The sequence below is a fragment of the Copadichromis virginalis genome, linkage group LG12, assembly GCF_057382275.1.
Source record: "Copadichromis virginalis isolate Kocher_CV1m ecotype Utaka linkage group LG12, C_Virginalis_male_GT1.1, whole genome shotgun sequence".
Taxonomy (NCBI): Eukaryota; Metazoa; Chordata; class Actinopteri; order Cichliformes; family Cichlidae; genus Copadichromis; species Copadichromis virginalis.
Genome location: NC_140629.1, coordinates 7,550,220 through 7,564,482, shown reverse-complemented (window position 1 = coordinate 7,564,482; position 14,263 = coordinate 7,550,220). Strand labels below are relative to the sequence as shown.

Sequence of the window (14,263 nt, the reverse complement as noted above, 5' to 3'; positions counted from 1 at the left end):
TCAGTTATTCTTTATAAATGGTCATATATGGTTGTGATTATTTTTGTAGCCCATGAAACCTCTGAGGGCAGCAGCCACAACATCCCAACCGATGCTGACCATCCAGCAGATAGAGACCATCTTCTTCAAAGTACCGGAGCTTCATGAGATCCACAAAGACTTCTATGATGCTCTGCTGCCTCGAGTAGAGAGCTGGAGCCACCAGCAGTGTGTGGGCGACCTTTTCCAGAAGCTGGTAACTAAGCAGCTTGCTTACTTACTTAGCTTTGTTTGATGTAATGGGATGAGCTGGAAAACAAAAAAGTCAGTCTCAACATAACTGTAAGTTGAGAATGTTGCTCTTCCAGTTAACTCTCATCCTCTGTCATAATGATCTCACTGGTACAGCTGGTGCTGGGAAAAAAAGACAAATGTCACCTGTTGTTCATGGACGGTTGCTTTATGACACATGAATGAAAAGCTTTAGCCAGAACATGTTCTTCCGTTACTCCTATTAACTTGGAATTCGGCAGAAACAGACAAGTAAACAAGGAAGTCTGAACGCAGTGAACAACAAAGTGTTTGATGAGCTGATAAAAGTGAAACATTCCTTTATTTGATTTGATTTGTAACAGTTTAAGCAGAATTTAGCCGCCATATAAAGAGTGGCAGTCCTTTCAGCTAAACTCAGTTCTCCTTTGGATAAAAAGAGCAAGCATCAAATAACACGAAACCTCCAACCACCAAATTGCATGTTGGTTTTTGATCAAAGAGACCACCATTCCTCAAGTCAGTAACTTTCAGATGCTAATTATAGTGCCCCTTAAATGTCATTCCTTGATCATTAATGAGCGTTAAAAGAGGGGAGACTTGGAGAGGGGAAAGGTGGGAGTCTTTGGCTGTAATGTAATCCTCAGTGGATCTTGCACATCTGAGTAGACTGCCTGGAGTCGTCTCCTGGCCAGATAAAAGCCTTGTTTCGCCACATGACAAGCAGTAAAGGAGTGCAAAAATCCTCTATAGAACGTTAATGAATAAGAGCTACCTCAGTGTTTGCCACTGGATGACGAAAGATTAAAGATGCATACATGCAGGGATTTCTATAAACACGTGCACAAACATTGAATCACACTCTGCTTTATCAGTTGCCTCTGTATTCCTGCCAACTCGTGCCTGAGCAGGCACAGCACACTGTGACACTGTGGTGCTAACAGACTAGTAAAATCTATCCGAGTCTAAGCTTTATCTGCTTGTGCCCTTTAGGCCAGCCAGCTCGGAGTGTACCGGGCCTTTGTGGATAACTATAAGGTTGCTGTGGAGACGGCAGACAAGTGCTGCCAGGCAAACGCTCAGTTTGCAGAGATATCTGAGGTATGTAATCATGCTATGCACAGCAGGACTGCAGCAGGCAAGTGTTTGATGTTGTGCAGCTCCCCGGGACAAGTGATGACAGGGCTGTTTTCGGCAGTCCTCGCAGTGTAATGAGCTGAGCGACTGCAGCAGTTGTTTTAATTGCTCCGTGGGTCAGTTACTGTGGTTTCTCAAGTTTTTTTTGTCTTATTCCAAATATTTCCTCTGGTGTTGACTTCCTGGCAGAATCTCATGGTCAGAAGCACAAAGGATTGCAAAGACCAGTCGGCTAAATATTCACTGGAAAGTGAGTAGTGACTCAGATGAACACAGCGCCTCCACGTTAATCAATATTGCTAGGAGTAGTTGAGTTGTGATGAGGCCTGTTGAACTGACTCTTCCTCCTCCTCCTCCTCCTCCTCCTCCACAGCTCTCCTCTACAAGCCTGTGGACAGAGTGACGCGCAGTACTCTTGTTCTGCATGTAAGTTGGATATGGAGCTTCATTTTATCCATATGAAGACTTTCCTACAACTCTGTTTGTCATATTTCCTCTATTCTAGGACTTACTGAAGCACACACCTTCCAGCCACCCAGACTATCCGCTGTTACAGGATGCCCTGCGCATCTCCCAGAACTTCCTGTCCAGTATAAATGAAGAGATCACACCGCGCAGGCAGTCCATGACAGTAAAGAAAGGAGAGGTCAGCGTTTAATCAATACTATGCTCATATATTTGACTTTCTCAATGAACACCCACGCCTGCAATTTCCACTTTATCTGGACTGTTGACAGTAAAATGTTCAAGGTGCCTGGAAGCTGCTGTAAAAGCGTGTGTCAGGTTGCTGCTGAGTCATCTCACCCTGTCTGATGTAGCCATGAAGGAAGTGGAGCGTAGAGGAAGCTCATGACAAAGCCGTGCAAACACACCGGAGTTGAGGGGTCTCCAGGAAAATCCGTCGATTACCTCTGTGCTCACTCCCATCCTTCCCTCAGAGCTGGTCCATCCCTGCTTCCCAGAAATGACGCCTTATCAACTTTTACTGTCTAAATTGCTTTTCGCAGTGGGCGTGTACGGGCTTAGTAGTGCTTCCTGACCTCTCTGTCTCCCCCTGCGTCACGCACCTCTGGGGTCTGAGTCAGATGACCCAGTTGAGAACTTCCTCTGTTTTTCCTGGGAATCGGTTCTGCCCACCAGGATAGGATGTCAAATTCAAGAAAGTTTTCCAGGACATTCCTTTGCTTATTGTTCAGGAAGTCTGAACGCCTGCTGAGAGATCGACAGATAACAAGCCATGACTTGGCTATCAATTGAAAATATGGGTTTGTTGTTGTTTGCGCTCACCTCGTGACTAAATGTGCATCCATTGTTGATGTTTTGCAACGTGACCGCCTGTAATTAGCCCGAGCGTTTAAACCCGCGAGCGTGTTTAGCTTCACCTCCGGTGTGCATGCCTCAGTTGTCATTTTAGTGCAGCAACATATAGCATTAGAAGGGTGTGAACTCTGTGCAGTGACAGCTGTTGTTTTTTTCCATTGGATTATTGACAGTTTGTGGTCTTGTTTAAGTCGCAGAACAATAAGCGGATGTAACCCTGCCACCTCTTTCAGAAACCAGGATGGTGTCGAACGTGCTTGAGTCCTTCACCAGCGTGTTTGTGACTTGCCAGAACCGAGCTGGTGTAAAAACGGCAGAGGAAAACCATGCTGCAGTGATTTCCTTGTTTTTGTCAGACTGTGGTTGGTGTGGGATGGCAGTGTCTCATATGGGCAGTGTCACTGTAAACAGCCTCATCCCAGAGGTCAGAGGGAAGAAAAGGAATTTAGATGCATGCTGTTGCAGGAAAGCTTAGTGTCATCACATTGTACAGCATAAGCTCAGGCTCCAGTATCAGAACCTATTGCCAAATAAGAACCTGAAACACAGAGCATAAGAGGCTTAAAGAGACAGTCACCCCCGAGATCAAGCTTCATTCTTTCATGCTGGTTATACCAAATCAGACCAGGCAATGTTTTTCCAATTTTTTCAGTGTTCTGTTGTCCAATTTTGGAGCCAGTGTGAATTGTAGCATCAGTTTTCTGCTCTTAGCTGATAGGACTGGCACCCAGTGTGGTCTTCTGCAAGGTTTAATGTGCTGTGTTCAGAGAAACTCTTCTGCATATCTTGTTTCAACAAGTGGGCATTTGAGTTATTGTTTCCTGACTGTTTTCAGACTGATTATTCCCCTCTGACCTCTGGCATCAACAAGGCATTTTCACCCCGAGAATTGGCGCTCACTGCATATATTTGCTTTTTTTCCGGAACCTTCGATGTAAACTACAGAAATAGTCGTGTGAAAAAATCTCAGTAGGTCAGTAGTTTCTGGAATACTCAGACCGTTCAAATTCACTTAAATCACCTTTCTTCCCCAGTCTGATGCTCACTTTGACCTTCAGCAAGTTGTCTTGACCATCTCTACATGGATAAACTCATGACAGGAGTTTCTACCATGTGATTGACTGATTAGATTTGTGTAAATGAGCAGCTGAGCATATGTGCGTAGTATGCTCAGATGACGCCATTATGTTTACATTCTATCATGCGGCCTCTAGAGCTACCCTTTATTCACGGGCATAAACTGTATACAAAAGATGGACATTCATTCATTAAAACTGATGCGCAAACACAGCTATGGCAAAAGAAACCTGGTTAGTGAATTGAACTAGCAGAGAAACTATTAGCGGTCTGTGTTTACATCCACCAGCCAATACAACCATTCCCCTAACTTTAATCCTTTACAACATCCAAATGGGTTTGTTTTGAAACAATTACTCCCTCCAGCATTTGTACAGGAAGGGACAAACTATTCATAGAGGCTAAAACCAATATTCTATCTAGTAATAATGATGCTTATTAATGTGGTTTAGTTGTGTGTATCAACATGGCAACTCCTTTGTGAAACTGCCCACAGCAAAAGTTCACTGGATTAAAGTTTCTGGAAAGAGAATTTACTGCTGAGTTTTTCTCTTGTACTTTTTGGCGTTTTGAACACTACAAGGCAAGCTTCATTTAGTTCCATTATATATAAGCGAAGGTCGTAATAGCCTTTATTTCCAGCACTGGGCATTTCACTTCAAAACAATCTGGGTGGATAAATACTACTGGGTTGAATTCATCTGAGAGCAGTAGCAACACCGCAGCGTTTAAAGTATTCACAACCATCAGCACTTATATAATGTGAAACCATTTTAAACGGCGCAACAACGTCAAACCTAAATTAGACGGTGTACTCTCAGCACCTCCTGTGGTGTGCCACTGTTTACCCTGCAGCAGGATAGGTATACTGGTTGAGATGTGACATGCTTTGTACACACTGATCCCTTGTTTCCTTTGGCAGAACCGTCAGCTCCTGAGGGATCGCTTTATGGTGGAGCTGGTGGAAGGTTCCAGGAAACTCCGTCACGTCTTCCTCTTCACCGACCTGCTGCTCTGCACCAAGCTGAAGAAACAGGCTGCAGGGTGAGTCTGGGTCAGCGTCCAGCCTGAGGTTACAGATGCAGGCATGTGACCTGGAACATCCACTGGTTTAAACCCCCGTTGGGGAAATGAGAGTGACTCCTCCCAGGAACTTAAATTGTCCTTTGCTGAAAATAGAACTATTTCAGTTTAATCAAACAGTTTTTGTACTCTGACGCTGCTAACAAGCGATTATAAAGGCAGCTAAAAAATATATTTATTTGTAGCCTTCTTGTATCTTGTATTTCAACAGGAAAGGGCAACAGTATGACTGTAAGTGGTACATCCCCCTGGCTGACCTGACCTTTCAGACCATCGAGGACTGCGAGTCCAGCCCCGTTCCTCTCGTTCAGGATGAGGAGATTGATGCACTGAAGATCAAAATCTCCCAGATCAAGAACGATATCCAAAGAGAGAAGGTGACTACAGAAACATATGTGACAGAGTTCAGAACAAACAGCATCATACCACCAGGGTGATGACTGCTTTGTACCAAAAAAACAAGCAAAAATAAATTGAGGAAGTACAGATTAACATGTGAGTAGAGCTGAGTGTCTAGACAGGCCTGCACTGCATTAACGCTGCTCCTGTTTATCTGCAGAGAACCACTAAAGGGTCCAAGGTGATTGAGCGACTGAGGAAGAAGTTGTCAGAGCAAGAGTCCCTGCTGCTTCTCATGTCTCCCAACATGGCTTTCAGGGTGGCCAACAGAAACGGCAAAGTGAGTCAGGGGTCCTTAGGAGGGAATTAGGGAAAGGAGTAAAGACTTTTTATATGAAATAGGTTTTTTCTGTCATTGTTAATTTGGTTTTTACTGCCCTCTGCAGTTGATACAATGAAATTGCACCATTTGAGCTCAAGAAATTATTGAAATACTCTTCCCCCTTTTGCCTTTCAGGGCTTCACATTTCTGATCTCTTCTGATTACGAGCGTGCAGAGTGGAGGGAGCTCATTCGTGAGCAGCAGAAAAAGTGTATGTTTTTTTTTTTTTTTCTTATAAAAATTTAAGACAGGATGGCAGCACTGTTGAAGCAGCTTCAATGTTATTTTCACCCCCTTTCACTGTAACATACAGGCTTTAAAAGCTTCTCTCTGACTTCTCTGGAGCTGCAGATGCTCACCAACTCGTGTGTGAAGCTCCAGACTGTTCACACAATTCCAATGACAATGAATAAGGAGGGTAAGATTGTATAGCATTGGATTAAATCTACGTTTTAATACAGCCTTGTGTTGTACTTAACATTTGACCCTCCTGCCTCCTTTCCTTCCACAGATGATGAGTCACCTGGTTTATATGGCTTCCTGAATGTCATTGTCCACTCTGCATCGGGGCTCAAACAGAGCTTGAGTAGGCGTCTTAAAGTTGTTGTTTTTTTTCTAAATAGAAATCATTTTGTTGATTACTGTAAAGGTTGCATGTAGTTTCACATCACTTTGTGTGTTGACCCATCCCGCTTCCTCCCTTTCGCTTTCTCTGTCTCTCTGCGGCTGTCAGCTGGGAGGGCAGCTGCAGGAGAACAAGTGGGATTAGTCATGAACAAGCCTCTTCAAATACACCTTTGAGTGCTCAAATCACCGCCTGCTTGAGAAACTTTACACTGTTTGTCACAGTGTGTTTAAAAAAAATAGTTCCCAGGAAACAGCCAGTGATGTTGACTGGGACAAATTTACTGGGAAATGAATATCAGAGTCACATTAACTAAAGAGAAAGAGAGGGTTCTGGTCCAAAGCCAGCAGTCAGTTGCAGAGACAGAGGAAGCACACAGCACAGTCTGGGCATGTCTCAGCTGGGTGACTAATGTGGATGCTCAGTTTTAAGTTTCACTTTGATTACTCTGTTCTTCTGCTTCCACCCGCTAGACCTGTACTGCTCTCTGGAGGTGGATGCCTTTGGCTACTTTGTGAACAAAGCTAAAACACGCATGTACAGAGACAGCACAGAGCCCAACTGGAACGAGGTGAGAAGACAAATCCGTAAGCAGAAAAAGACGTCCCTTTACTCAAGCAAAAAACTCGCCCACATATTTTGCATGAAATTATTTGAGTAGTTCAAAAAAAAAAAAACTCCATTGTATACTCAAGGAAATTCAAAAATTCACACAAATGTGCACACGGCTGAAACCTAATGAGCATTTGTTCTGTTCCTGCACAAGGAGTTTGAGATTGAACTGGAGGGCTCTCAAACGCTGAGGCTGCTCTGCTACGAGAAGTGCTGCAAAGAAGACGGAGAGGTCACAGACAAGATTGTGGCTAAAGGACAAATAAAGGTACAGACACAAAACAGAAGATGTGGGTCACAGCAGAAGTTTGTATGTTTGTATAAAAAAAACAACTTCAAAGAACGATTACAGTTTTAAGATACTTCTTATTAGATTTACCAGTTCAAGATCTGACCGATAGCAGCTTTCCTTTGGTCCAAATCAGTATGAACATCTGGGAGTTTAGAAAATGGTTCAGTTTATATAATATTTTGCGTGACTACACATATTTTTTTTAAAGTTGGTCAACAAAAATGATGTCTGTGCCAGGACACTGGGATACTGTATGATGTAAAAAAAAACAACTTGTGAACACTGCCATTTGCTGGCAGGTCCTGGTGTACTCAGTCTACATTTTGGGTATAATTTATTATTACAATTTATAATTCATGAAGTTGGCGCCATTATGGCATGTGCATAAATGCATGCAACACTTTGACTTTAAGAAGCAAGTCGTTGGATTCTCAGATGCAGCAGGAATATTACAGTCAGCAGAAAGACTTCTACAAAGAGCTCAAAGCAACACACTAACTCCAGCTGGGAATAACATTTTGTGAACCCTTTAAACTGTGGTCAGCATTAGTGAGTCTCATTAATTCAACCTGTCACAGGCTCTTTTTTTCTTCATCACAGTAAAGAACTCAACTGAAAGTTCCATTTGTAAACCTTTTACTCTGTTACATATGTGAACTTGTGCAGCAAAATGAGTGAATTAAAGGCTGTATACATAAACGCTATTTGGCCGATGTTTCCCCTGGTCTTTATAGACCAGTGTTGATACTGATCTCGACTTTAAATCTTAACATTTCCACGCACAAATCTCTGCCTCTGTAAATTGAGCTTGCGCCCTCTAGTCTGTTGATTCTGGCCACTTCACAGTGTTGTCTTATCTGTGTTGGCTAATCCTGCCCTGTGGGAGCCCTTTGCCTTTGGAAAAAGAAATGAGTCTTGAGGTTGCCACTGGGTCACTTCAGCTTGACCCCCTGATTGGGTGTAGTGACAGGAGACGGATTAGACTTTGGGGTTGACCGAATGTAGCTGCTGGCACTGCTCCAGAGTATAACAGAGCGAGAAAGACTCACGGCTCTGTTTGATCTGGCAGTGAAGGGATTTCACTGCTGGACAGGTGGGTCAAAACACAGCGGAGCTTTAGAGGAGGGGGCATGGTGGGGGGTAGCATTCAGATATTTGCTAGCAGCTCCGAAGTAGGGCACCAGTCGGGTGTATCGTGGATTTGAATATTAAGTAATGCGTCAGATATGAGGAAGACGAGGCACGTGTTAGTTCTGATGTTAAAGGTCAATAGTGCTAATCGGTAACTAGGCTGAGAGGATCCTCTTTAGGCTACTTGATATGCAAATTTACCAGCCAACACTCCTTGCAGCGGCAGGGGTGAAGCATGCTGGTAATGAGGGTAGGAGGGGATTCTCAGGAGTTAATCCCCCAAATCCATCTGGGAGGTAGAACAACACACAAGCAAACGTGGCTGACTGGTGTGGCTTTGTTCCTTTCTGACTTCCAGTGGAATGAAAGGATATGGAGTCTTATATTGCATGAATGTGAAGATGGGACAGCGGGACACGATTTTTTTTTATTTTTTTTTTTTACTAAAGATTCAATGAAGAGGATCAATATTCTTCAATGGCTCGTTATTCGGGGAACAAGGACCCGCTGCTCTTGTTAGTGTGCCGGCTTGGAAAATTGTGATATCCGTGGAACAGTGCTGCTTTCTTTGTTTGTTTACCATCAGTCCGCAGAAAAAGCTTTTCGGAGTTGAGAAACGCAAATGCCAGAAATAAAGAGCGAGAGTAACCCAAAGGAAGAGGAGATCATGGATCAGGCAGAGGGTAGGCTTGAAGAAGAGGGAGACGCAACTCTAAGAAAACCCACGAGTACAGGGGCCCGTTTGTGGGAGAGAGTCCGCAGCAGTCTGATCAGACCAAAGGTAACGTGGTAATGTGGAAGTGAGCTGCGGGCTGTCTCGGAAAGCACTTTTTTCCTCCTCCTGGCAGATATCTAAAACCCTATTTCTGTCAGGCTTGAACTCTTTTGAGGTTTAGAACGTGTAGTGTAGCGCCTGTGATTGTTTTTTTTTATCTTTTGGATAAAGAAGCATTATATAAGAAAATTGTTTTCACCGAGCAAAGGATTATCTCAGTGAGATTCGATGGTTTCTTGGGTGACAGAACATCTGTCGCATTGGACAGACACGGTGCTTAGTGGTGAGGGCGTGATGTTATCACATTACTCATGCCTGATCACTGTAAATAAAAGCTGGCAGTTGCTGTTAGTCACATGCCTCAAATAGATTAGTGGAATGGGATAACACCAGCAGAGACATGTGGTGCAATTACACTGAAATTTTCCCTAAATTTGTTCTCGCTCACTAACTTTCAGTTCAGATCAATAGGCGCATGTTTTCTGTTTTTTAAATTGTGAACTCATTGTCCATTTTATTTATTTTTCTTTCCTTCTAGTTGGATCCACAGACGCTACAAAGTAAAGACTGGCAGAGGACAGTCATCACCATGAATGGGGTGAGTGTTTCCAGCTGACCAGAGAGAACCGGCTAAATTAGGAATGACACCGAAGTCGGCAGCTGATTGATGGGTTTCAGTGTCGAGTCCACACAAAATTTACTGGAAAGATAAATGTTGAGATTTAAATGCTGGTTCTCCTTGTTTGTCTCACCATTTCCTCTTATTAATGATGAATAGATATTAAGAAAGTATTAAGGCTGCTTAAAATCCACTTTAAGATGTCTCAAATATGCCATCCATCATCTTCCGTTTAACCAGTTCGTTTGTTTTTGTGTTTCTGTTTAACTGGAATCAACTGTGCCACGTTGTTAAAGGAGATCAGCTATGTTTTCCTTATCTCATATTAAGATTAAGACAATGATGTCAGAGCATGTGCGAGTAATCCCAGTGAGCTAAAAGCTGAGTGATGAGTGCAATGAAAGTAGGTAAACATAATAACATCTCAGGCAAGTAGCTCTTGCTCTGAGCAAAGAAGCCCCGCAGACGTGCTGTTAAAACCTTCAGTTTGAGAGAGGCAGCCTGGCCAAAGAAAGCTGGCTTAAAGCAAGGACGCAGGGAGGGAGAGCAGCTTGTTTCAGATGGTGGATGAAATAAATATGATAACTGTGGACCATCTTCAACTGTGAATCATGCAAAGCTACTCTAGTAGAGTCCAAGATGAAAAATCGACGCTAGAAATGAGCTTGAACCAAAGTAATATATAAATATGGGGGTCTATGGGGCTCGACTTGCCAGCCTGCTTTGGCCACTTGCCAACAGTTGCTAACTTTTGATTAACAGTCCAGTAAAACAGACATCATCAAGTCGCTTTGCTGCCTCTTTATGTTATGTTTTAGGATTGGACTTGTTGTTATCACTCAGGCTGACTTTATCTAATCTTTTTGTCAGATTGAGGTGAAGCTTTCCATGAAGTTCACCGGCAGAGAGTTCAGTTTGAAGCGAATGCCTTCCAGGAAGCAGTCTGGCGTCTTTGGAGTGAAAATCAACGCAGTAACAAAGTGAGTAGCTGTTATGTGTTGACTGTCATTATTATCTATTTGTAAGAGTTAACATGTTTCATTATGTCAGTATATGTGAAAGTTTGTTTGTTTTTGGCGTAACACCAGGACCCTAAAGGTGAAGCACCAAAGGGGATTTTTTTCATTTTGTCATTCACGCCAGAAACATGCCAAACTACCTTATGTGGAAAAAGCTTATTTGACTGTAACTAAAAAACAAAAGGAAAGAAGCTAGACCGCCACAAGTCAGAACAGATTGATGCAAATGTGGTCTTTAAAAACATTAGTACTGGTGATAAAGTAAATAGATTCAGCTGTGGTCTGATTTACATGCCCTGTTTCTACGATCTGTGGAATTCTTAGTAGCTGTAACCTTGTTTTTGTGCCACTGTGTCATTAATAGGCGAGAACGCTCCAAGGTCCCGCTCATTGTCCGCCAGTGTGTAGAGGAGATTGAGCGACGGGGCATGGACGAAGTTGGGATTTACAGAGTATCTGGTGTCGCAACTGACATTCAGGCGCTGAAGGCTGCCTTTGATTCAAGTGAGTTCACTTTAAACTTGGGAAACAGAGACAGCTGTTTTAGAACAAATATACTTGATGTGAAGACAAATGTAAGAAAAGAGTCCTGAGAAATCGACTTCCACCCTGCTCAGTATTTTTTATTTTTTTTTTTTTCCTCAAAGCTCTTGTACTCCTTGGTATATACTGACCGATGTCTCATTTGTCTTGCAGACAACAAGGACGTGGCTCTCATGATGCGGGAGATGGACGTAAACGCCATCGCGGGAACACTGAAGCTGTATTTCCGTGAGCTGCCGGAGCCTCTTTTCACTGATGAGTTGTACCCAAACTTTGCTGGAGGCATTGGTTAGTCACCACCTCATGTTTAACTCACCCCTACAGCATCTTTGTTGGTCAGGAGGAGATACATTTGTTGTTTTTGTCACCAGAATATTCATATGTGCATCTGCCTTACAGCTCTTTCTGACAGTGTGGCCAAGGAGAGCTGTATGGTCAACCTTCTGCTGTCCCTACCGGAGCCTAATCTGTTGACTTTTCTCTTCCTGCTTGACCACTTGAAAAGGTAAACAGCTTTCATTAAATCTGTTATAGCACGTACCGAGTTATCAAAATAGAAGACACTTTAAGAACATTAAACAAGACTGTCAAATCTTCAAAGAATTACATTTATATATCAAGGGTTTTTTTTGCCTCTTAGGGCCATTTTTTGTGAAAAGAGTACTGAGAAAGCAGAATATGATCATGAGCTCTGAATAGTGTTGTAAGCAGCTGAAATCAGTTTATTCTGTAGGGTAGCTGGACATGTAGCCTTAAACATAGGGTTAAAGTAGAGCCAATGATTCTTCACATCAGAAAAGCCCCACAGACATGGTTCTTGGTGGTACTTGATCTTTGTGATTTTCTGGGAACCCTGAGGTAGACTCAGAATTTCCGTAAGCGAATTTATCTCATCTGGCCTGGGAAAATCTTGGAATCTCCCAGGAGGTACTAGAAAACATTGCTGCCCAGAAGGACATTCGGAATATCCTGTTTACCCTGCTGCCTCACAAACAGATGAAGATGGGTGGATGTTTCATAGTTTAGTTAAATATGAATTTTGTGTGGTAAAAGATGGTTATGGTAACTAATTTGAATGTAATTGTTTGCACACTTTTGATACAGAATCAATTTGCTGACATCGCTTTTTACCTCATCTCTTGCATTTACATTTTATACCTTTTGGTGAAGATGTGCTGTTTAGTTAGGATTTTGCTAAACTAATTTTTTTTTTTTTTTACATCATTCTTATAGGGTGGCTGAAAATGAAATCATCAATAAGATGTCTTTGCACAACATAGCCACCGTCTTTGGCCCCAATTTGCTTCGGCCGTCTGAAAAAGACAGCAAACTCTCAAGCAGCTCGCAGCCAATCTCCATGAACGACTGCTGGTCCCTAGAGGTCATGGCTCAGGTAAAACCCGTGATGAGTGAAACTGCAGCGTTTAGAGAGCCCGTATGGGTCTGATCCCTTCTTCGTGTGTCTCCATAGGTCCAAGTCCTTCTCTACTTCCTTCAGCTTGACAGCATTCCCACACCTGACAGCAAACGTCAGAGCCTTCTCTTCTCTACTGAAGTATAACAGCGACGTCCCGCTGTGAGGAAGAAGCTCAGCTGCTTCAACAGGTGGACGCTGCTGGTTTCCTATTCATGTAACCACCAGGGGGAGCCTTCGACCCACTGAAAACTGGAAACAGCCACCATGAGCAAAGCCATTTCTCCTGGAGCTATAATGACCATGCCCTGTTCTGTTTAAGCTTACCTGCTGTGTCAGTAAAAAGCATCTGATTATGATGTGTGGACAAAATATATGATTTCTTTTTTTAATTTACATTTTTAAAAGCAATATTAGAATACGATATGTTAATGTTTACCCCCGCTCTGTTTGGTCACTGTGCACATCAGCTCCATATCCATAGGGGATGACTTCTGCTGGATTTTATAAGATGTGGGGTGGATGGACTTTTTCAGACTTATATTTTTGAAGTCTAAATATATTTTTGTTTTTTGTAGATCTGTTTGACTTGGTTTCAAGCTCACCTGTGCCAATGTTTCCCTGCTGACGATCAGTAGAACATTTCAGTTATCCTAATGTTTACACACTCTGAATTTTGTACAGAATTTAAAATGTATAAGACTGAAAACTGTAGTTAAGATGCAGCAACATGCAGGCATGTTGACCTCAACACTGTTTTCTGTGCTATACAGTTTGTGTAGTGACCTTTTACAGGTTCTTCTGGTGGAGTCCGGGCCAACTTTCATGTACATACCAATTCTTTTTGGAGGAGGTACAGAGAAGTGAAAGGAAAAATCATTCCAGAAAAAGCCCTTTTTTTCCACCCATGGAATGTATACTGTGCTGTGTGTTAATTTCACACTTGTCTTTTTACCCATAATTCATGCATCCACTTTTTTTTGGTTAGATTCTTTCTGAACTGATGTATTCAGCTGGAATATATATATATATATATATATATATATATATATATATATATATATATATATATATATATATATATATATATATATATATATATATATATATATATATATATATATATATATATATATATATATATTACTTTCTGCATTCCTTCTCTGTAGTCTTCCACCTTTATATAACAAAAACCACACTGCTGTAGAAATGAGAGCACTTGGGAATGATATGATGATCTGGAGCACCAAACATTTCCCAGTAGGATCCTTGAAGCATAGTTATGCACTCATGTATTGAGAGTTATTAATAAGTTTATCATTGACATGCTGTACCTAGTGTAAGTTAAAGCTCTGTGAAAAAAAAACACTGTGTATTCACATTTTTCCAAATCATTTTAAGTATTTAAACTTGTTAGCACAAAGTCTAAAGGCTTTTGATTCATGTGAAATAAGCAATAACTTTTAGGATGACCAGTGTGATATGTAAATAAATACTTGGCAGTATTAAACTCTTCTTGTGTCCTTTTTCAGTATACAGTGTCATCAGGATAAGGGGTTTATTCCTCTTTAATGAATGAAATGTACTGAACTGAGCCTAAACCACATTCAAGAGTATGAAATGTTTTCACTGAAAATTAGATTAGT

At 42.0% G+C, this 14,263-nt stretch overlaps 1 protein-coding gene across 1 annotated transcript in view; it reads left to right on the top strand.

Annotated features, from left to right (window-relative positions):
* The window catches only part of LOC146696431 (breakpoint cluster region protein), a 31,423-nt gene extending 17,792 nt beyond the window's left edge, over positions 1–13,631 (top strand). Inside the window, exons 4-23 of the mRNA XM_085474558.1 lie at positions 50–235; positions 1,243–1,350; positions 1,576–1,636; positions 1,760–1,812; positions 1,892–2,032; positions 4,706–4,827; positions 5,078–5,243; positions 5,426–5,545; positions 5,723–5,798; positions 5,901–6,005; positions 6,099–6,173; positions 6,686–6,783; positions 6,979–7,092; positions 9,561–9,620; positions 10,512–10,621; positions 11,025–11,164; positions 11,357–11,491; positions 11,603–11,708; positions 12,437–12,596; positions 12,675–13,631. Coding sequence (XP_085330684.1) covers positions 50–235; positions 1,243–1,350; positions 1,576–1,636; positions 1,760–1,812; positions 1,892–2,032; positions 4,706–4,827; positions 5,078–5,243; positions 5,426–5,545; positions 5,723–5,798; positions 5,901–6,005; positions 6,099–6,173; positions 6,686–6,783; positions 6,979–7,092; positions 9,561–9,620; positions 10,512–10,621; positions 11,025–11,164; positions 11,357–11,491; positions 11,603–11,708; positions 12,437–12,596; positions 12,675–12,764 — 2,226 coding nt within the window. The 3' untranslated portion in view covers positions 12,765–13,631. The remainder of the gene's footprint in view (positions 1–49; positions 236–1,242; positions 1,351–1,575; positions 1,637–1,759; positions 1,813–1,891; positions 2,033–4,705; positions 4,828–5,077; positions 5,244–5,425; positions 5,546–5,722; positions 5,799–5,900; positions 6,006–6,098; positions 6,174–6,685; positions 6,784–6,978; positions 7,093–9,560; positions 9,621–10,511; positions 10,622–11,024; positions 11,165–11,356; positions 11,492–11,602; positions 11,709–12,436; positions 12,597–12,674) is intronic.
* Positions 13,632–14,263: the final 632 nt, after the last annotated feature.